This window comes from Salmo salar, chromosome ssa11 (assembly GCF_905237065.1).
Source record: "Salmo salar chromosome ssa11, Ssal_v3.1, whole genome shotgun sequence".
Lineage (NCBI taxonomy): Eukaryota > Metazoa > Chordata > Actinopteri > Salmoniformes > Salmonidae > Salmo > Salmo salar.
In genome coordinates, this window is record NC_059452.1 from 95,865,517 (window position 1) to 95,887,580 (window position 22,064).

The 22,064-nt window shown below is 48.6% G+C and overlaps 1 protein-coding gene across 12 annotated transcripts in view; it reads right to left on the reverse strand.

Moving 5' to 3' along the window:
* The window catches only part of LOC106592083 (dachshund homolog 2), a 312,801-nt gene that overhangs the window by 14,827 nt on the left and 275,910 nt on the right, over nucleotides 1-22,064 (reverse strand). For 7 of the 12 annotated variants that reach the window (XM_045690137.1, XM_045690135.1, XM_045690136.1 and 4 more), the window contains 4 exons: nucleotides 11,103-11,251; nucleotides 10,652-10,808; nucleotides 9,010-9,156; nucleotides 6,532-6,597 (listed from right to left, as the gene is read on the reverse strand). In XM_045690137.1, coding sequence (XP_045546093.1) covers nucleotides 6,532-6,597; nucleotides 9,010-9,156; nucleotides 10,652-10,808; nucleotides 11,103-11,251 — 519 coding nt within the window. The remainder of the gene's footprint in view (nucleotides 1-6,531; nucleotides 6,598-9,009; nucleotides 9,157-10,651; nucleotides 10,809-11,102; nucleotides 11,252-22,064) is intronic. The other 5 variants (XM_045690138.1, XM_045690129.1, XM_045690134.1 and 2 more) reach the window with 3 other exon arrangements.

Consider the following 22,064-nt stretch of genomic DNA (forward strand, 5'->3'; position numbering starts at 1 on the left):
GCTGAAGAACCTCACCTGCGGTCAGCTACCTGCCTGTCTGGTCTATTAACTGAGTTTGAGCTTTCTGATGTGTGGAGAGTAGGGAATGCAACAGTTAGACGGTACACATGGCTAAAAGTTAATGAAGGTGGTGTCAGAGCAGCAAGGTTAGACAGGTTGTATGTATCTGGTCACTACTGTAGTAGGGTTGGAAGTTTAGACAGGTTGTTTGTATCTGGTCACTACTGTAGTAGGGTTGGAAGGTTAGACAGGTTGTATGTATCTGATCACTACTGTAGTAGGGTTGGAAGGTTAGACAGGTTGTATGTATCTGATCACTACTGTAGTAGGGTTGGAAGGTTAGACAGGTTGTATGTATCTGATCACTACTGTAGTAGGGTTGGAAGGTTAGACAGGTTGTATGTATCTGATCACTACTGTAGTAGGGTTGGAAGTTTAGACAGGTTGTATGTATCTGATCACTACTGTAGTAGGGTTGGAAGGTTAGACAGGTTGTATGTATCTGATCACTACTGTAGTAGGGTTGGAAGGTTAGACAGGTTATATGTATCTGATCTCTACTGTAGTAGGGTTGGAAGGTTAGACAGGTTATATGTATCTGATCACTACTGTAGTAGGGTTGGAAGGTTAGACAGGTTATATGTATCTGATCTCTACTGTAGTAGGATTGGAAGGTTAGACAGGTTATATGTATCTGATCACTACTGTAGTAGGGTTGGAAGGTTACACAGGTTATATGTATCTGATCCCTACTGTAGTAGGGTTGGAAGGTTAGACAGGTTGTATGTATCTGATCACTACTGTAGTAGGGTTGGAAGGTTAGACAGGTTGTATGTATCTGATCACTACTGTAGTAGGGTTGGAAGGTTAGACAGGTTGTTTGTATCTGATCACTACTGTAGTAGGGTTGGACGGTTAGACAGGTTATATGTATCTGATCTCTACTGTAGTAGGGTTGGAAGGTTAGAGAGGTTATATGTATCTGATCACTACTGTAGTAGGGTTGGAAGGTTAGACAGGTTGTATGTATCTGATCACTACTGTAGTAGGGTTGGAAGGTTAGACAGGTTGTTTGTATCTGATCACTACTGTAGTAGGGTTGGACGGTTAGACAGGTTGTATGTATCTGATCACTACTGTAGTAGGGTTGGACGGTTAGACAGGTTGTATGTATCTGATCACTACTGTAGTAGGGTTGGAAGGTTAGACAGGTTGTATGTATCTGATCACTACTGTAGTAGGGTTGGAAGGTTAGACAGGTTGTATGTGTCTGGTCACTACTGTAGTAGGGTTGGAAGGTTAGACAGGTTGTATGTATCTGATCACTACTGTAGTAGGGTTGGAAGGTTAGACAGGTTGTATGTATCTGATCACTACTGTAGTAGGGTTGGAAGGTTAGACAGGTTGTATGTATCTGGTCTCTACTGTAGTAGGGTTGGAAGGTTAGACAGGTTGTATGTATCTGATCACTACTGTAGTAGGGTTGGAAGGTTAGACAGGTTGTATGTATCTGATCACTACTGTAGTAGGGTTGGAAGGTTAGACAGGTTATATGTATCTGATCACTACTGTAGTAGGGTTGGAAGGTTAGACAGGTTGTATGTATCTGATCACTACTGTAGTAGGGTTGGAAGGTTTGACAGGTTATATGTATCTGATCTCTACTGTAGTAGGGTTGGAAGGTTAGACAGGTTGTATGTATCTGATCACTACTGTAGTAGGGTTGGAAGGTTAGACAGGTTATATGTATCTGATCTCTACTGTAGTAGGGTTGGAAGGTTAGACAGGTTGTATGTATCTGATCTCTACTGTAGTAGGGTTGGAAGGTTAGACAGGTTATATGTATCTGATCCCTACTGTAGTAGGGTTGGAAGGTTAGACAGGTTGTATGTGTCTGGTCACTACTGTAGTAGGGTTGGCAGGTTAGACAGGTTGTATGTATCTGATCACTACTGTAGTAGGGTTGGAAGGTTAGACAGGTTGTATGTATCTGGTCACTACTGTAGTAGGGTTGGAAGTTTAGACAGGTTGTATGTATCTGATCACTACTGTAGTAGGGTTGGAAGGTTACACAGGTTGTATGTATCTGGTCACTACTGTAGTAGGGTTGGAAGGTTAGACAGGTTGTATGTGTCTGGTCACTACTGTAGTAGGGTTGGAAGGTTAGACAGGTTGTATGTATCTGATCACTACTGTAGTAGGGTTGGAAGGTTTGACAGGCTGTTTGTATCTGATCACTACTGTAGTAGGGTTGGAAGGTTTGACAGGCTGTATGTATCTGATCTCTACTGTAGTAGGGTTAGAAGGTGTGATATTACTCCTGTGGGTTTCTGTGATCACCATAATGTGACTGTTGATATTCACTTGTCCTGTCCACGTAGGTCATCCCCTTATTGGTATTTTAATGTTAAGTTGTTACATGATGTCATGTTTTGGGAAAAGTTTGTTGTTTTGGGAAAAATGGAGGGTTACGAAATTGAATTTTGAGTCCTTGAGACAATGGTGGGAGGTTGGGAAGGCCCAAATACGGTTGTTTTGTCAACAGTACACTGCTCTGTCTCCTATTGAAGTTAGAGACTATCAGGGCCCTTGAACAGGACATCACATCTATTGAATTGAAGTTGCTCACTCAGAATGACCCTGGACTAATGAACTTACAGGACAAGAGATATGAACTGAGGTCGTTTTTACATGAAAGAGTGAAGGGTGCCTTGATATGGTCTCGTTTTGCTACCCTCAAGGATATGGATGCTCCTAGCATTTTTTTAAAACCTAGGGCAGTCTACATTGCAACGCAAACAGATGGTCGGCCTTCGTCTCCCTGATGGGAAGGTGACCACGGATGACAGTGAAATGCGCCAACATGCCGTGGATTTCTACTCTGTCCTCTATAAGGCGGAGGATTGTGATTATCTGTGTACTGAACAATTGTTACATGGACTTCCTCAATTGGGCCTTGAGCAGAGAGCTGCTTTGGACTCTGACATTACTCTGCAGGAGCTGTCCACAGCAGTTACACAGCTCTCATCAGGCCGAGCCCCTGGCATCGATGCTTTACCATCTGAGTTCTAGAAGATCTATTGGGGGGGATTATTATGAAGTGGTGTGTGAATATTTTCATGAGGATTCTCTTCCTGTATCCTGTCAATGTGCTGTGCTTTCATTGTTGCCAAAAAAGGGGGATTTGGCTCTTCTAAAAAACTGGCGACCTGTTGCATTGCTGTGTGCAGAATATAATATTGTATCTAAATGTCTCTCAAACAGGTTGAAAGAATATCTGGGGCTGTTGGTCCACAAGGGCCAGTCTTACTGTGTACCTGACCACTCTATTGTTGACAACTTGTTTCAAATAAGAGATGTTTTAGACATTTGTAAACTGTCTGATGTAAATGTGGGTTTACTTTCTTTGGATCAGGAGAAGGCTTTTGACCGTGTGGACCACCATTACTTGTTCACAACAATGAAAGCCTTTGGGTTTGGGGATGTTTTTTTTGTCTAGGATGAGTTTACTGTATGTTGGGACCTCATGTATGATGAAGGTGGGGGGTGGTTTGAGCGGCCCCATCCCCGTCCTTAGGGGTATCAGGCAGGGATGCCCACTTTCAGGGCAGTTATATTGTCTGGTAATTGAACCAATGCTTTGTTTTTAAGAGCGAGGCTTACTGGTTTCTCTGTGCCAGGGGTAATGAAGGGTCCCACGATAGCACTGTCTGCATATGCAGATGACGTGACAGTTTTTAAAGGTGTATGAGGGGGCCTCCTCAGCTAGAGTCAATTGGGAAAAGAGCGAATCGCGGTGGGCAGGTCAGATTCAGACGGGGTCTGCTCCACGGTTACCACGGGGGCTTCAGAGGGGCAGAGATTAAAAATATATATTTATTTTACCTTTTACCTACGTTCATTTAACTAGGCAAGTCAGTTAAGAACAAGTTGTTATTTTCAATGACGGTCTAGGAACAGTGGGTTAACTGCCTTGTTCAGGGGCAGAACGACAGATTTTTACCTTGCCGGCTCGGGGATTCGAACTTGCAACCTTTCGGTTACTAGTCCAACGCTCTAACCACTAGGCTGATGGGATGAAGACTTTTTTTTTTTTTCTAGGTTCCAATGTCTTTCAGGAAAAGAACTGGGAGGTGTAGTGGAGAAAGTGTGTGCCAGATTGTCAAGGTGGAAATGGGTGTTACCCCAGCTGTCTTATAGGGGAAGGGTAATGGTAGCCAATATTCTAGCTGCCTCTACCCTGTGGCACAGACTAATGATTTTACAGCCACCGTGGGGTCTGATCCAAGAGCTTCAGAGGACCATTGTCAATTTCTTCTGGTCTGGACAACATTGGATTAAAGCTGCAGCCCTATACCTGCCACTGCACGAGGGTGGACAAGGCCTGGTGAACATTTCTTCCAAGATCATGGCTTTCTGGCTTCAAGCAGCCCAGAGACTGTTGTACAGTGACGGTTCTAGCTGGGTCGACACAGTCTATACATTGATGAGGAGAGTGGGCTGTTTGGGCTTAGATAAGAACCTTTTGTCTGGACTGACTCCATTTTATGAGTCTATTATGCAGGCTTGGAGAGATTTTGTCAAGTCCCGTAAGGCCGGCACGCCACCAGGGATGTGGCTTTTTGAAGAGCCTCTTTTTTATAACACTGTCATCCAGTCTCATGCTCTGGGTTCAGCCAGCCTACGTTCATGCCTGTTAGGTGTGGGGTGTACCAAGCTGGGTCATCTGATGCGGAGTAGGAGCAGATCATTGGAGGAGAGTGGGGATCCGATCATCTCGCCTACTGAGGGGGGTCATATCTGAGGTCTGTACTTCATCGGCAGTATGTGACTGACACTTCCAATTCTGATCGGTGGACGGAGGTTCTGGATGATGTGTTCCCTGCACTGAATATTAGTGCTGCGACGAGGGCATTAGAGAAGGACATGGGGATGCTGCTTTCCTTCCATACCCCGGAGCTGGGGGAGTTCAAGGCAGTGGGAAAGAAGGCCATGTACAAAATCTGTGTAAAAGTGTCCCGTGCTTCTTCCCTGGAAGGGGTCACATCGACAAGGTGGGTGGGTGTGTTTGGTCCAGGTGCCTCCCCAAAAGGCTGTTGGCGGTCTTTATACAAACTGCCTATTGATAAGAGGACAGCTGACCTCCAATGGAGGATAATACATGGAGCCATAGCCACCAATATCATCTGGTACATCTGGATCCTACTGTTGGGGAGGGGTGTCCATTCTGTGCTGAGTCTGAAACTCTGGCACATCTGTCAGGATGACTAGCTGGTTCTCAGCTCTGGGAGAGGTTTTCTCTTCCCAACAGTTTATATTTGGGTTAAGTACAGGTTTAGTCGAAGGGGTGTAGTTCTCTTGCTTAAATTAGCAATATGGAAGACATGAAAGAACAGTATTCGGAGACAGGGGTCTGTAGGGAGACAGGGGTCTGTAGGGAGACAGGGAGACAGGGGTCTGTAGGGAGACAGGGGTCTGTAGGGGGTCAGGGGTCTGTAGGGAGACAGGGGTCTGTAGGGGGTCAGGGGTCTGTAGGGAGACAGGGGTCTGGGGTCGGAGACAGGGGTCGCTGTCTCTCTCTGTCTGTTTGTCTGTCTATCTCTCTCTCTCTCTCTCTCTCTCTCTCTTCCGTGTCAGGGGAGGAGCGCTGTCTGTCTGGCCCTCACATGGCCATCAGCAGATCTCCTTGCTGCCCTAAAGGTCAGAAATTCCATGGCCCCATAATCCCTGTCTCCACGCTGTCATTAGTAACAACTGGCTCACACAGGAAAGCGGAACACTCAGGGTCACGACAAATACATGGATTTACAAGGCTAGCACACAAGAATGTCAAAGCATTATGTCTTACTATAAGGAACACGGTAGTAACTGGGTTTATGTTTTTTTTGTGCTCGCTGCAACACTGTCAATATAACCAGCCAGAGGTTCATGATGTTATGGTTTGTTTTAGGACGGAAGTCTCATATGGGTATATGAGAGCGGTAACATGTTTAGGTAATCCTGGGTGGAGGAGGAGGAGGGGAGGGTGGAGGAGGAGGAGGTGAGGGTGGGGGGGAGGAGGAGGAGGAGGGGGGGGAGGTGGGGAGGGTGGAGGAGGAGGGGAGGGTGGCGGTGGGAAGGGTGGAGGTGGGAAGGGTGGAGATGGGGAGGGTGGAGGAGGAGGGGAGGGTGGAGGTGTAGGGGAGGGTGGAGGTGGGAAGGGTGGAGGTGGGAAGGGTGGAGGTGGGGAGGGTGGAGGAGGAGGGGAGGGTGGAGTCCCCACTTCACTCCCTTCCCCTTCACTCCCTTCCCCCCCCAAGTCCCCACTTCACTCCCTTCCCCTGACTCTGACCCCCTCATGTGAGGGTACTTTCCAACATTCACAAGTTCATCCAAGTAATGTCACTTTGTGGTGGCGTATTGTTCTTTTCTGACTATATTTGGGAATATAGTCAAGGGTCAACCCAAAGCCCTGTTCCTTCTCCCTGCGTCCTGACCCCCCAGATCTCAGGGCCAGAGACAGAGACAGAGAGGGAGAGTGAAGCTGCTTACCCTGTACGGCAGAGTTCTCCTGCTGGCTGCCGTTATGCTCTGGCTCAACCTCCGGTATCACTGCCTCTGAAATGGAACACAGCCATTAGGTCAAGACTACTACGTCTTACCTCTCTATCCAGACAATCTCTGCAGGACCCACATATATCAGGTGGAGAAGAAATTCTGTCCAAGAGACAAATTATGTTTCAAGTGGGGGGGGGTTGCTATCTGAGATCGTACAGAAATAGGGGTTGGATTTAGCTAGATTTAGTCTGCAAACATTACGAGAAGTGGCCAGATAGTTCACACAATAATGTATTAGTCCCAACAACGATGAAAGGAAACCCAATGCATTTCTTTGAATAAATTGATGGTTAATCAGCCTTGGAATGAATTGCTCTGCCCACTGAAATGTTTACAGATGTGTGTATCGCTCTGTTTTTTCTTCTGTACTCCTGGTAAGATATTCAGAAATAAACAACTGAAAATGAGGAAGCTATCGAAACAATTGACCGTTTTAAGTGTTTGAATTTACAGTCTTTATGATAAGAATCTGTATCCATTTCCTCTCAGGGTAACAATGCTAATGCACTGGAAGTAATATCGGCTAGGACCGCTGCACTGATGACATGAAACTAAATATCTGTGATGCTTTCACAGAGAAGAACGAGGAAGACAAGTATAGAGAGAGGTGGGGGAATGAGAGCGAGAGAGAGAGAGAGAGAGAGAGAGAGAGAGAGAGAGATGGAAAGAGCAGTGAAAGATAATAGGAACAGGATGAGAAAGAGAGGAAAATTGTAATCAAATTAATATGGAGAAGAGGAGGGGAGGAGGAGAGGAGGAAAGGTAAAGAGGAGGAGGAGGAGAGGGGGAAAGGTAAAGAGGAGGAGGAGAGGGGGAAAGGTAAAGAGGAGGAGGAGGAGAGGGGGAAAGGTAAAGAGGAGGAGGAGGAGAGGGGGAAAGGTAAAGAGGAGGAGGAGGAGAGGGGGAAAGGTAAAGAGGAGGAGGAGGAGAGGGGTAAAGGTAAAGAGGAGGAGAGGGGAACGGTAAAGAGGAGGAGGAGGAGAGGGGGAAAGGTAAAGAGGAGGAGAGGGGAACGATAAAGAGGAGGAGGAGGAGAGGGGGAAAGGTAAAGAGGAGGAGGAGGAGAGGGGGAAAGGTAAAGAGGAGGAGAGGGGAACGATAAAGAGGAGGAGGAGGAGAGGGGAACGGTAAAGAGGAGGAGGAGAGGGGGAAAGGTAAAGAGGAGGAGGAGGAGAGGGGGAACGGTAAAGAGGAGGAGGAGGAGAGGGGGAAAGGTAAAGAGGAGGAGGAGGAGAGGGGGAAAGGTAAAGAGGAGGAGGAGGAGAGGGGGAAAGGTAAAGAGGAGGAGGAGGAGAGGGGAACGGTAAAGAGGAGGAGAGGGGGAACGGTAAAGAGGAGGAGGAGAGGGGGAAAGGTAAAGAGGAGGAGGAGAGGGGGAAAGGTAAAGAGGAGGAGGAGGAGAGGGGGAAAGGTAAAGAGGAGGAGGAGGAGAGGGGGAAAGGTAAAGAGGAGGAGGAGGAGAGGGGAAAGGTAAAGAGGAGGAGAGGGGAAAGGTAAAGAGGAGGAGAGGGGAACGGTAAAGAGGAGGAGGAGGAGAGGGGAACGGTAAAGAGGAGGAGGAGGAGAGGGGGAAAGGTAAAGAGGAGAAGGAGGAGAGGGGGAACGGTAAAGAGGAGGAGGAGGAGGAGAGGGAGAAAGGTAAAGAGGAGGAGGAGGAGAGGGGAACGGTAAAGAGGAGGAGGAGGGGGGGAAGGTAAAGAGGAGGAGGAGGAGATGGGGAACGGTAAAGAGGAGGAGGAGGAGAGGGGAATGGTAAAGAGGAGGAGGAGGAGGAGAGGGAGAAAGGTAAAGAGGAGGAGGAGGAGAGGGGGAAACGGTAAAGAGGAGGAGGAGGGGGGGAAGGTAAAGAGGAGGAGGAGGAGATGGGGAACGGTAAAGAGGAGGAGGAGGAGAGGGGGAATGGTAAAGAGGAGGAGGAGGAGAGGGGAACGGTAAAGAGGAGGAGGAGGAGAGGGGAACGGTAAAGAGGAGGAGGAGGAGAGGGGAACGGTAAAGAGGAGGAGGAGGAGGAGAGGGGGAAAGGTAAAGAGGAGGAGGAGGAGAGGGGAAAGGTAAAGAGGAGGAGGAGGAGAGGGGAACGGTAAAGAGGAGGAGGAGGAGAGGGGGAAAGGTAAAGAGGGGGAGGAGGAGATGGGGAACGGTAAAGAGGAGGAGGAGAGGGGAACGGTAAAGAGGGGGAGGAGGAGAGGGGAACGGTAAAGAGGAGGAGGAGAGGGGGAAAGGTAAAGAGGAGGAGGAGGAGAGGGGAAAGGTAAAGAGGAGAGGGGGAAAGGTAAAGAGGAGGAGGAGGAGAGGAGGAAAGGTAAAGAGGAGGAGGAGGAGAGGGGAACGGTAAAGAGGAGGAGAGGGTAAAGGTAAAGAGGGGGAGGAGGAGAGGGGGACGGTAAAGGAGGAGAGAGCATGGAGGCCTACCGTTGAGACTCATACGGAGGTTCTCTGGGGAGGTGACTGTTTTGAGGGCCTGCTCCACCTGCTCACGGCGCTTGGACTCAAACTCCAGAGCCTCCTGCAGTTTCCTCTTAGCCTTCTTCTCCTTCTTCAGACGCTTCTGGATGGTGGCTGCACAGGGACAGAGGGAGGGAGAGGGGGAGAGAGCCATTGAGTTGACAAGCTCACCTCATCTGAGGAAAACAGAGAAAACCCTTTGTAGTGCTGTCTCCTAGACCCAGTACTAGAACCGCTACCCCAGCCCAGCCTAGCCCGGCTGCACCTCCCTAGCCCAGCCCAGCCCAGCTGCACCTCCCTAGCCCAGCCCAGCCCAGCCCAGCTGCACCTCCCTAGCCCAGCCCAGCTGCACCTCCCTAGCCCAGCCCAGCCCAGAGCTGCACCTCCTAGCCCAGCCCAGCCCAGCTCAGCTGCACCCCCCTAGCCCAGCCCAGCCCAGCTGCACCCCCCTAGCCCAGCCCAGCTCAGCCCAGCTGCACCCCCCTAGCCCAGCCCAGCCCAGCTGCACCCCCCTAGCCCAGCCCAGCCCAGCTGCACCTCCCCAGCCCAACTGCACCTCCCCAGCCCGTCTCCAGTTTGAAGCGCTTGAGGGTCCCATTCTCCCCATATTAACAGCCAAATAAAAAGCATGTTCCCAGTAAAGGGGAACCAACAGCACCATGCAGCAGCACCCACTCTGTCAGTGGAGGCTGGTGAGGGGAGGGCGGCTCATAATAATGTCTGGAACGGAGCAAATGGAAAGGCATCAAACACATGGAAACCATGGAAACCATGTGTTTGAAGTACTTGATACCATACCACCTATTCCACTCCAGCCGTTACCACGATCCCGTCCTCCCCAATTAAGGTGCCACCAGCCTCCTGTGCACTCTGCCCTGTCTAACCCAGAGCTGATAACACATCTAATTACACACAGCTTTACTGCCTCTCCATTAAAAGATACATTTGAATCAAAAGCAATGTGATAACAGTCATGACTAATAGACAGTCAAAGTGTCTGTAAATATTGTTGGAGTCGTTACCGAGGCGACTAATTGCCTTCATTTCTTGGCTGTGGCTGAAGATGCACAAGTGAACTCTAAATCCACCAGGATGTGTGCCAAGCCCAGTAAAGATGCACATATTCCTTTGGCAGGATTTTTATTGACTGTATGCGTGTATTCCACAGGAGGCTTGTGGCACATCCAGGCTGCATCACATCCGGCCGTGATTGGGAGTCCCATAGGACGGCGCACAATTGGCCCAGCGTTGTCTGGGTTTGGCTGGGGTAGGCCGTCATTGTAAATGAGAATTTGTTCTTAACTGATTTGCCTAGATAAATAAAGGTTAAATAAATAAATAAAATAAACCTTAATTGGGGAAGACAGGCTCATGGTAATGGCTGGAGCAGAATTAGTGGAATGGTATCAAATACATCAAACACATGGTTTCCATGGTTTCCATGTGGTTGATGCCATTCCATTCGCTCCGTTCTAGCCATTATTGTGAGCCGTCCTCCCCTCACCAGCCTCCACTGGTGTATTCATTTATTCATTCACACTGCCAGATCTCTCTCACATATACACACACACACACACACACACACACACTTCCTCTCTCTCTCTCCTACCTCGGCTGTGCAGTTCGGAGGAAAGCTGTCTCTCCAGACTCTCTCTCATCTCTCTCTCTCTGTAGAGCTCCATCTTTAGCTCCTTCCTCTGCTGCTGGATGTGTTTCTCCTGCACACGGGTGTTGTCCACGGCTACCTTCAGCAGACCCTGCGCCGCCCGAGGGACACGGAGAAGAGTACAGCACTTTAACCTTTAACCCCAGGGCTAACAACTAGAGCACCATAACACACACACACAGACACACACACACAGACACACACACACACACACACACACACACACACACACACACACACACACACACACACACACACACACACACACACACACACACACACACACACACACACACACACACACACACACACACACACACACACACACACACCCTACAGCAGAACCCACTCACGCCAGTGCCAATATTCCAAAACACAAAGACTGTGTCTGTACCTGGATGTTGGTGAGCAGAGTCTCCACAGAGTTGAGTCCGTCGGCAAAGAGGAAGGGCGCAGGGAAGCCTGGAGGCAGGGTCTGTCCACCCAGGGCCATCTTCTCAAAGCCTGGCTTCATCACTGGCAGGGCCAGCTGCCCTTCTTCTGCTTAACACACCACACAATAGACCTTGGTTTTATCACATGTAATGGGGCTGTTAAAATAAAACTGATGCGCAAACACACATTCCATCACATTCACAGCGACATATGAACAGTTTAATAAAGCTGAAAGAATTGTTAATGGTAGACAGTGGAAGCAGCAGAGAGAGTAGCAATGTGTGAAGAGGACGTAAGACCAGGCTGAGGGACTGACTGTATGCCCTGTACAGCCTCACTCTGAATAGGTTCATCTATACGCAGCAGAGTGAAAAACCCAGATCAGAGCAGTACCTCCACGGAGACAGCTACCCGAAAAGCAAGGAGCATTGTATTTTACCTTCCCAAAGCCCTCTCTCACTTTCCTCCCACCCCTCTCCTCCCACCCCTCCTCCCCTCCATCCCCCATCTCCTCCCCCTCCTCTCCCCATCCCTCCCTCCCTCCATCCATCCACCCCCTGTCCTCTCCTTCCATCCCTCCCCCTCTCCTCTCCTCTCCTCTCCTCTCCTCTCCTCTCCTCTCCTCTCCTCTCCTCTCCTCTCCTCTCCTCTCCTCTCCTCTCCTCTCCTCTCCTCTCCTCTCCTCTCCTCTCCTCTCCTTCCATCCCTCCCCCACCCACAGAGGGAACGACAGGGGTAAATAGACAGAAGCCTGTGAGTGTCTGGAGCTATGATTCACCCAGATAATCTGGCTCTGAGATGACACCAGCCATCCCAGCTTCCCGGCGCAAGACAAATAGGACAGCCAGGGTGGGAATTGTGATGACAGTGTATCACGGGTCACATCGATTTCCCTGCTGCGCTCACAGGCTGGCCAGATAACCCTGCACTCCATTGTTCATATTCCACCTGTCCTACAAGCAATACATTTCCCCCTGTACTGGAAAGGGCATTCAAGTAAATAGAGGGAATGAGAGAGAGAGAGAGAGAGAGAGAGAGAGAGAGAGAGAAAAAGAGAGGGGTAGAGAGAGAGAAAGAGGTAGAGAGAGAAAGAGTGAAAGAGAAAGAGAGAGGTAGAGGCAGAGAGAGAAAGAGAGAGAGGTAAAGAAAAAGAGAGAGGTAGAGGTAGAGAGAGAGGTAGAGAAAAAGAGGTAGAGAGAAAGAGAGAGAGAGAAAGAAAGAGAGAGAAAGAGAGAGAGCGGTAAAGAGAAAGAGAGAGGTAGAAAGAGAGAAAGAGAGAGAGAGAAATAGATAATGAGAGAGAGAGAGAGAGAAAGAGAGGTGGAAAACTTAGAAGAATAATTCCTCCCACAGCAGTTTGACAGTCTGTGATTAATTTTTTCGTACCGACTGAAAGTTGCTGGCAGATCAAGGTCACACAGACACAGTATGAAGAGGAGAGTGTGTGTGTGTGTGTACACTACCGTTAAAAAGTTTGGGGTCACTTGGAAATTTCCTTGTGTCTAGTTTGAGAAACAGACGCCTCACAAGTCCTCAACTGGCAGCTTCATTAAATAGTTCCCGCAAAACACCAGTCTCAACGTCAGCAGTGAAGAGGTGACTCCGGGATGCTGGCCTTCTAGGCAGAGTTGCAAAGAAAAAGCCATATCTCAGACTGGCCAATAAAAATAAAAGATTAAAAGATGGGCAAAAGAACACAGACACTGGACAGAGGAACTCTGCCTAGAAGGCCAGCATCCCAGAGTCGCCTCTTCACTGTTGACGTTGAGACTGGTGTTTTGCGGGTACTATTTAATGAAGCTGCCAGTTGAGGACTTGTGAGGCGTCTGTTTCTCAAACTAGACACTCTAATGTACTTGTCCTCTTGCTCAGTTGTGCACCGGGGCCTCCCACTCTTTCTATTCTGTTAGAGACAGTTTGCGCTGTTCTGTGAAGGGAGTACTACACAGCGTGTTACAAGATCTTCAGTTTCTTGGCACTTTCTCGCATGGAATAGTCTTCATTTCTCAGAATAGACTGACGAGTTTCAGAAGAAAGTTCTTTGTTTCTGGCCATTTTGATCCTGTAATCAAACCCACAAATCCTGATGCTCCAGATACTCAACTAGTCTAAAGAAGGACAGTTTTATTGCTTCTTTAATCACAACAACAGTTTTCAGCTGTGCTAACATAATTGCAAAAGGGTTTTCTAATGATCAATTTGCCTTTTAAAATGATAAACTTGGATTAGCTAACACAACGTGCCATTGGAACACAGGAGTGATGGTTGCTGATAATGGGCCTCTGTACGCCTATGTAGACAATCCATAAAAAATCTGCCATTTCCAGCTACATTAGTCATTTACAACATTAACAATGTCTACACTGTATTTCGGATCAATTTTTTTGTTATTTTTATGGGAAAAAAATGTGCTTTTCTTTCAAAAACAAGGACATTTCTAAGTGAGCCCAAACTTTTGACCGGTAGTGTGTGTTTGTTGAGAGACAGATATAGAGAGAAATAGTGAGAGAATAGGGGAAAGGAGAAAGGAAGAACTGTGAGAGTGGTGTGAGGTGAATCATTAGATAAACTGAGAATCAGAGGGAAGATATGAAGAGTTCCGAAATCGCATCTGGCAACAGAGCCTCAGTTCCCATCTTTGGTCTATGTAATGGACCTGGTCAGAGGCTCTGTCTCCCCCTGCCCTCCTCCCCCTCCCCTCTATTGATGATAAACAGCTCACCTGCTCCCCTGTCACATAGCCTCTCTGGTCCCATGCATTAGGAAAGGGCTGGGGGTTACTCCTAAAAGCAGCCCTGTACCCTCCCTCCCTCTCTCTCTCCCTCTCTCTCTCCCCCTCCACTAGGCTTTCCACACCTAATTGCTACTTTCTTTTAAAACGACAGATTTATCTTGCTGCTGCTGCTGATAGCACACAATTCAATTCATTTTATTCCGTGGGCAAAGAGGGGGAGAGGGCTGGTCCGTGACATTTACAAAGTGCCCTGGTTCTGTCTCAGGTCACTGTAATGTGCTCAAGTAATGATGCAGGGTGTGTGTGCTACCTACAGTGTTCTCTGTGCATACGATGTGTGTGTGTGTGTGTGTCCCCAACAGGCCCACCTGAAGAACATGAACAGCGTTCAGCCTGACTGTGCTGTAGCATGACAGAGGTGAGAAACAGCGACTGTACTGAAGGGAAATGGAATCACCACACTTGACTGGGAGGACCTTGTTGAACCAATGACATGACTTCAGAACCCTCCTATTGAACCAATGACATGACTTCAGAACCCTCCTACTGAACCAATGACATGACTTCAGAACACTCTTTTTGAACCAATGACATGACTTCAGAACCCTCTTTGAACCAATGACATGACTTCACAACCCTCTTACTGAACCAATGACATGACTTCAGAACACTCCTTTTGAACCAATGACATGACTTCAGAACCCTCCTATTAACCAATGACATGTCTTCAGAATCCTCCACTCCTCCCACTCTGAACACACAAACAACGCAAACAGACAAATACATACACAAACAAACAAAAGGGAAGTGCTGTTTCCTTTTAACCGGCCGCAATAATCAATCAATTATTGAATATTCAGGCCTTTTATTCGCTACCCCTAAAAACAAAGACAATGTATTGTTTCTGAAGAGAACCCCACCTCAATGTTTAAGAGGTTTCAACAAAAGGAGAGCCATTTGAAAACCATCAACTCTCATTGCAAAGCCCTCAGCAGAAAGAGGAAAACAACTAAAACAAGGATCAAAAAGGAAAAGAATGCTACAGTGTTGTGCTTCAGAAGACTGGGGTGTTTACCTGACACTAGCTCTTACAGCCATCACAGTGTTGTGCTTCAGAAGACTGGGGTGTTTACCTGACACTAGCTCTTACAGCCATCACAGTGTTGTGCTTCAGAAGACTGGGGTGTTTACCTGACACTAGCTCTTACAGCCATCACAGTGTTGTGCTTCAGAAGACTGGGGTGTTTACCTGACACTAGCTCTTACAGCCATCACAGTGTTGTGCTTCAGAAGACTGGGGTGTTTACCTGACACTAGCTCTTACAGCCATCACAGTGTTGTGCTTCAGAAGACTGGGGTGTTTACCTGACACTAGCTCTTACAGCCATCACAGTGTTGTGCTTCAGAAGACTGGGGTGTTTACCTGACACTAGCTCTTACAGCCATCACAGTGTTGTGCTTCAGAAGACTGGGGTGTTTACCTGACACTAGCTCTTACAGCCATCACAGTGTTGTGCTTCAGAAGACTGGGGCTGTTTACCTGACACTAGCTCTTACAGCCATCACAGTGTTGTGCTTCAGAAGACTGGGGCGTTTACCTGACACTAGCTCTTACAGCCATCACAGTGTTGTGCTTCAGAAGACTGGGGCGTTTACCTGACACTAGCTCTTACAGCCATCACAGTGTTGTGCTTCAGAAGACTGGGGCGTTTACCTGACACTAGCTCTTACAGCCATCACAGTGTTGTGCTTCAGAAGACTGGGGCGTTTACCTGACACTAGCTCTTACAGCCATCACAGTGTTGTGCTTCAGAAGACTGGGGCGTTTACCTGACACTAGCTCTTACAGCCATCACAGTGTTGTGCTTCAGAAGACTGGGGCGTTTACCTGACACTAGCTCTTACAGCCATCACTGTGACAGTGGTGCTGTAAGGGCTTTGTCATATACAGAACGACTGTTCTGTCCCAGATGTTAATTAAACATTACTGACTGTGTGTGTGTCTACCACTGAGAACATTCTTCCGCCAGTCTTACCAGAAGTGGCTCCTCCATCCATGCCTCCATATGGGTGAACAGATGGCCAGGCAAGGAGAGGAATGGAGGAGAAAACCCTAAAAAGCATCTACAGCAATATACCATTTACACACTCTCTATCCTCCAGCCCTTTTAACCCCCAGCAGCACCATTTACACACTCTCCATTCTCCAGCCCTATTAACCCCCAGCAGCACCATCTACACACTCTCTATCCTCCAGCCCTATTAACCCCCAGCAGCACCATCTACACTCTCTATCCTCCAGCCCTATTAACCCCCAGCAGCACCATCTACACTCTCTATCCTCCAGCCCTATTAACCCCCAGCAGCACCATTTACACACTCTCTATCCTCCAGCCCTTTTAACCCCCAGCAGCACCATCTACACACTCTCTATCCTCCAGCCCTTTTAACCCCCAGCAGCACCATTTACACACTCTCTATCCTCCAGCCCTTTTAACCCCCAGCAGCACCATCTACACATTCTCTATCCTCCAGCCCTATTACCCCCAGCAGCACCATCTACACTCTTGATCCTCCAGCCCTATTAACCCCCAGCAGCACCATCTACACACTCTCTATCCTCCAGCCCTATTAACCCCCAGCAGCACCATCTACACACTCTCTATCCTCCAGCCCTATTAATCCCCAGCAGCACCATCTACACACTATCTATCCTCCAGCCCTATTAACCCCCAGCAGCACCATCTACACACTCTCTATACTCCAGCCCTTTTAACCCCCAGCAGCACCATTTACACACTCTCTATCCTCCAGCCCTTTTAACCCCCAGCAGCACCATCTACACACTCTCTATCCTCCAGCCCTTTTAACCCCCAGCAGCACCATCTACACACTCTCTATCCTCCAGCCCTATTAACCCCCAGCAGCAACATCTACACACTCTCTATCCTCCAGCCCTTTTAACCCCCAGCAGCACCATCTACACACTCTCTATACTCCAGCCCTTTTAACCCCCAGCAGCACCATTTACGCACTCTCTATCCTCCAGCCCTTTTAACCCCCAGCAGCACCATTTACACACTCTCTATCCTCCAGCCCTATTAACCCCCAGCAGCACCATCTACACACTCTCTATCCTCCAGCCCTTTTAACCCCCAGCAGCACCAGCTACACACTCTCTATCCTCCAGCCCTATTAACCCCCAGCAGCACCATCTACACTCTCTATCCTCCAGCCCTATTAACCCCCAGCAGCACCATCTACACTCTCTATCCTCCAGTCCTTTTAACCCCCAGCAGCACCATCTACACACTCTCTATCCTCCAGCCCTTTTAACCCCCAGCAGCACCATCTACACACTCTCTATCCTCCAGCCCTATTAACCCCCAGCAGCACCATCTACACTCTCTATCCTCCAGCCCTATTAACCCCCAGCAGCACCATCTACACTCTCTATCCTCCAGCCCTATTAACCCCCAGCAGCACTATCTACACACTCTCTATCCTCCAGCCCTATTAACCCCCAGCAGCACCATCTACACTCTCTATCCTCCAGCCCTATTAACCCCCAGCAGCACCATCTACACTCTCTATCCTCCAGCCCTATTAACCCCCAGCAGCACCATCTACACTCTCTATCCTCCAGCCCTATTAACCCCCAGCAGCACCATCTACACTCTCTATCCTCCAGCCCTATTAACCCCCAGCAGCACCATCTACACTCTCTATCCTCCAGCCCTATTAACCCCCAGCAGCACCATCTACACACTCTCTATCCTCCAGCCCTATTAACTCCCAGCAGCACCCTCTCGCCGACTCCCTGGGTGCTGTTTGATTCCCTGGGTGCTGTTTGACTCCACGGGTTCCGTTTGACACTCCGGGTTCTGTTTGACACCCTGGGTTCTTTTTGACTCCCTGGGTGCTGTTTGACTCCCCGGGTTCTGTTTGACTCCCCGGGTTCTGTTTGACTCCCCGGGTGCTGTTTGACTCCCCGGGTGCTGTTTGAATCCCCGGGTGCTGTTTGACTCCATGTGCCCACAAAGCACATCACTAAGCTAAGGACCCTGGGACTAAACACCTCCCTCTGCAACTGGATCCTGGACTTCCTGACGGGCCGCCCCCAGGTGGTAAGGGTAGGTAACAACACATCCGCCACGCTGATTCTCAACACTGGGGCCCCTCAGGGGTGCGTGCTTAGTCCCCTCCTGTACTCCCTGTTCATCCATGACTGCTTGACCGTGCACGACTCCAACACCATCATTAAGTTTGCTGACGACACAACAGTGGTAGGCCTGATCACCGACAACGATGAGACAGCCTATAGGGAGGAGGTCAGAGACCTGGCAGTGTGGTGCCAGGACAACAACTTCTCCCTCAATATGAGCAAGACAAAGGAGCTGATCGTGGACTACAGGAAAAGGAAAGGCGGGCCGAATAGGCCCCCATTCACATCCCCGGGCTGTAGTGGAGCGGGATTGAGAGTTTCAAGTTCCTTAGTGTCCACATCACCAAAGAACTATCATGGTCCAAACACACCAAGACAGTCGTGAAGAGGGCACAACAACACCTTTTCCCCTCAGGAGACTGAAAAGATTTGACATGGGTTCCCAGATCCTCAAAAAAGTTCTACAGCTGCACCATCGAGAGCATCCTGACCGGTTGCATCACCGCCTGGTATGGCAACTGCTCGGCATCTGACCGTATGTTGCTACAGAGGGTAGTGCGTATGGCACAGTACATAACCAAGGCCAAGCTTCCTGCCATCCATGACCTCTATACCAGGCGGTGTCAGAAGAAAGCTCCAAAAATTGTCAAAGACTCCAGCTACCCAAGTCATAGACTGTTCTCTTTGCTACCTCACGGCTCCTTATCAGGTTGTACCCCCAAGCCATAAGACTGCTTAACAATTAATCAAATGGCCACCCAGACTATTTACACCCCCCCTCCCCCATTTGTTGTTACACTGCTGCTACTTGCTGTTTATTATCTATGCATAGTTACTTCACCCCTACCTACATTAACAAATTACCTCTACTAACCTGTACCCCCGCACATTGACTCGGTACCGGTACCCCCTGTATATAGCCTCCTTATTGTTACTTTATTGCATTACTGTTTATTAATTTTTACTTTATTTTATTTTGTAAATATTTTCTTAACTCTTTCTTGAACTGCATTGTTGTTTTAAGGGCGTGTAAGTAAGCATTTCACGCTAAGGTCTACACTTGTTGTATCTGGCGCATGTGACAAATAAAGTTTGATTTGATTTGAGCTACTGGTTTTTTCAATTCTCTAGATGTGTACTGTCTGCTGAATATTGAATAGCAGCCAATTAGATGGTGATTTAGGCCAGCCCTGGTGGGTACCATATGATTGTCAGGCCTACAGAAACGTCAGGGAGAGAAAGGGGGAGAGTGAGAGAGAGAGAGGGAGAGGGAGAGGGAGAGGGAGAGAGAGAGGGATAGAGGGAGAGAGAGGGGGAGAGAGAGAGAGAGAGAGAGCGAGAGAGAGGGGAGAGAGAGGGGAGAGGGGAGAGAGAGAGGGGTAGAGGGAGAGAGAGGGGGAGAGAGAGAGAGAGAGAGAGAGAGAGAGAGAGAGAGAGAGAGAGAGAGAGAGAGAGAGAGGGAGAGGGAGAGAGAGAGAGGGAGAGGGAGAGGGAGAGGGAGAGAGAGAGGGAGGCCTCACTGGCAGCATTTACATAGGATCAAGGAAGGTAAATAATTATAATGACGACCAGGTTGGATATCAAAAGACAGACAGAAAATGATTAATTAGGGTTTGTGAATTTTCATGTCAGGTACATATTTACACATTTTGGTACATGTGTTAATTATACCAAATGCATAATAAAGACCCAGGATACCGCAAGATACACAGTGTTAGAACAGGTGACCCACATCCCTGATCATCCCAACCATCCTCTGCTGCTCTGTAGGCTGCACTGGACCCTTTCTAGCAGTACACTCTGCACTAGACCCTTTCTAGCAGTACACTCTGCACTGGACCCTTTCTAGCAGTACACTCTGCACTGGACCCTTTCTAGCAGTACACTCTGCACTAGACCCTTTCTAGCAGTACACTCTGCACTGGACCCTTTCTAGCAGTACACTCTGCACTGGACCCTTTCTAGCAGTACACTCTGCACTGGACCCTTTCTAGCAGTACACTCTGCACTGGGCCCTTTCTAGCAGTACACTCTGCACTGGACCCTTTCTAGCAGTACACTCTGCACTGGGCCCTTTCTAGCAGTACACTCTGCACTGGACCCTTTCTAGCAGTACACTCTGCACTGGACCCTTTCTAGCAGTACACTCTGCACTGGGCCCTTTCTAGCAGTACACTCTGCACTGGACCCTTTCTAGCAGTACACTCTGCACTGGGCCCTTTCTAGCAGTACACTCTGCACTGGACCCTTTCTAGCAGTACACTCTGTACTGGACCCTTTCTAGCAGTACACTCTGCACTGGACCCTTTCTAGCAGTACACTCTGCACTGGGCCCTTTCTAAAGCAGTACACTCTGCACTGGGCCCTTTCTAAAGCAGTACACTCTGCACTAGGCCCTTTCTAAAGCAGTACACTCTGCACTGGGCCCTTTCTAAAGCAGTACACTCTGCACTGGGCCCTTTTTAAAGCAGTACACTCTGCACTGGGCCCTTTCTAAAGCAGTACACTCTGCACTGGGCCATTTCTAAAGCAGTACGCTCTGCACTGGGCCATTTCTATTAGTACACTCTGCACTGGGCCCTTTCTAAAGCAGTACACTCTGCACTGGGCCATTTCTAAAGCAGTACGCTCTGCACTGGGCCCTTTCTAGTAGTACACACTGCACTGGGCTTTTCTTTCTTCACTGTCTTTTTCTTCCAAGATGGCGTAGCAGTTCAGACGTCCTCTACCCTCCTCTTGTCGTGTCCCGTGTATATATATATTTACATATTTTTTTTTTCTTCACTTATCTTTTTATATATATATTTTTTTTTAATTCTAAAAACTCAACCTCAAAGCACTCTCCTGCAACCCGCCTCACCAATTTAAAAAAGAAAGTATTATTTACCTCATCTGAATTCCACAACAGAAGCTAGCAAGTGTTTAGCCATTTTCACTGGCTAACGTTGAAGTTCAGCTAGCCACGGTTAGCTGTCCTCAGCTATCCTTTAGCTCGAAAAGCTATTGCCAGTTTTTGTACAGCGCGACTCAGACCAGAGCATACCGGACCTATTCTCTCTCCTTTCCCCGATTTCTACCGCAGGCTCTGGACATTTACACCTGGATCTTGCAGCTAACTAGCTGCTACCTGAGTGACTATTGGCAACGTCGGTCACGGAATTAACACACATTATTACGGAGCTAGCCAGCTAAAGAGTTCCGTCAGCCACTCTTGGGCTATTCCTGAGCTAGCCAGCTGAAGTGTCTCCTGGGCTACAACTCACCTATCCTGACCCGTTTTACTGCCGATGCGGAGCCCCATCGGGTCTTCACGACTGGACCACCGACGTTATCTGCCCGAGGGAGTTATCCAACTGGCCCCTCCGTCGCGACGTAACCTGATCGCCCATCTGCGGCCCGCTAATCGTTAGCTGTCTTTTCGGCTGCGATCTGAATAGGTCTATCGGACACTTTTCTTGGGCCACTATAACTAACTATTTTGCCAACTTGGACTGGTCCCCCCTTCCACACGGAACCCCACTAACCCACAGACGGAAACGCACGAGGTGGCTAAAAACAGACCTCCCTCCCATCTTCCACCAGCTTGCTACCTATGGCCCGGCTAGCTGTCTGAATCTCACTGGACCCTTTGATCACTCGGCTAAGCATGCCTCTCCTTAATGTCAATATGCCTTCTCCATTGCTGTTCTGGTTAGTGTTTATTGGCTTATTTCACTGTAGAGCCTCTAGCCCTGCTAATTATACCTTATCCAACCTCTCAGTTCCTCCACCCACACATGCTATGACATCTTCTGGTTTCAATGATGTTTCTAGAGACAATATCTCTCTCATAATCACTAAATGCCTAGGTTTACCTCCTCTGTACTCACATCCCACCATACCTTTGTCTGTACATTATACCTTGAAGCTATTTTATCGCCCCCAGAAACCTGCTCCTTTTTCTCTCTATTCTGGACGTCACAGACGACCAATTCTTATAGCTTTTAGCCGTACCCTCATACTTATTCTTCTCTGCTCCTCTG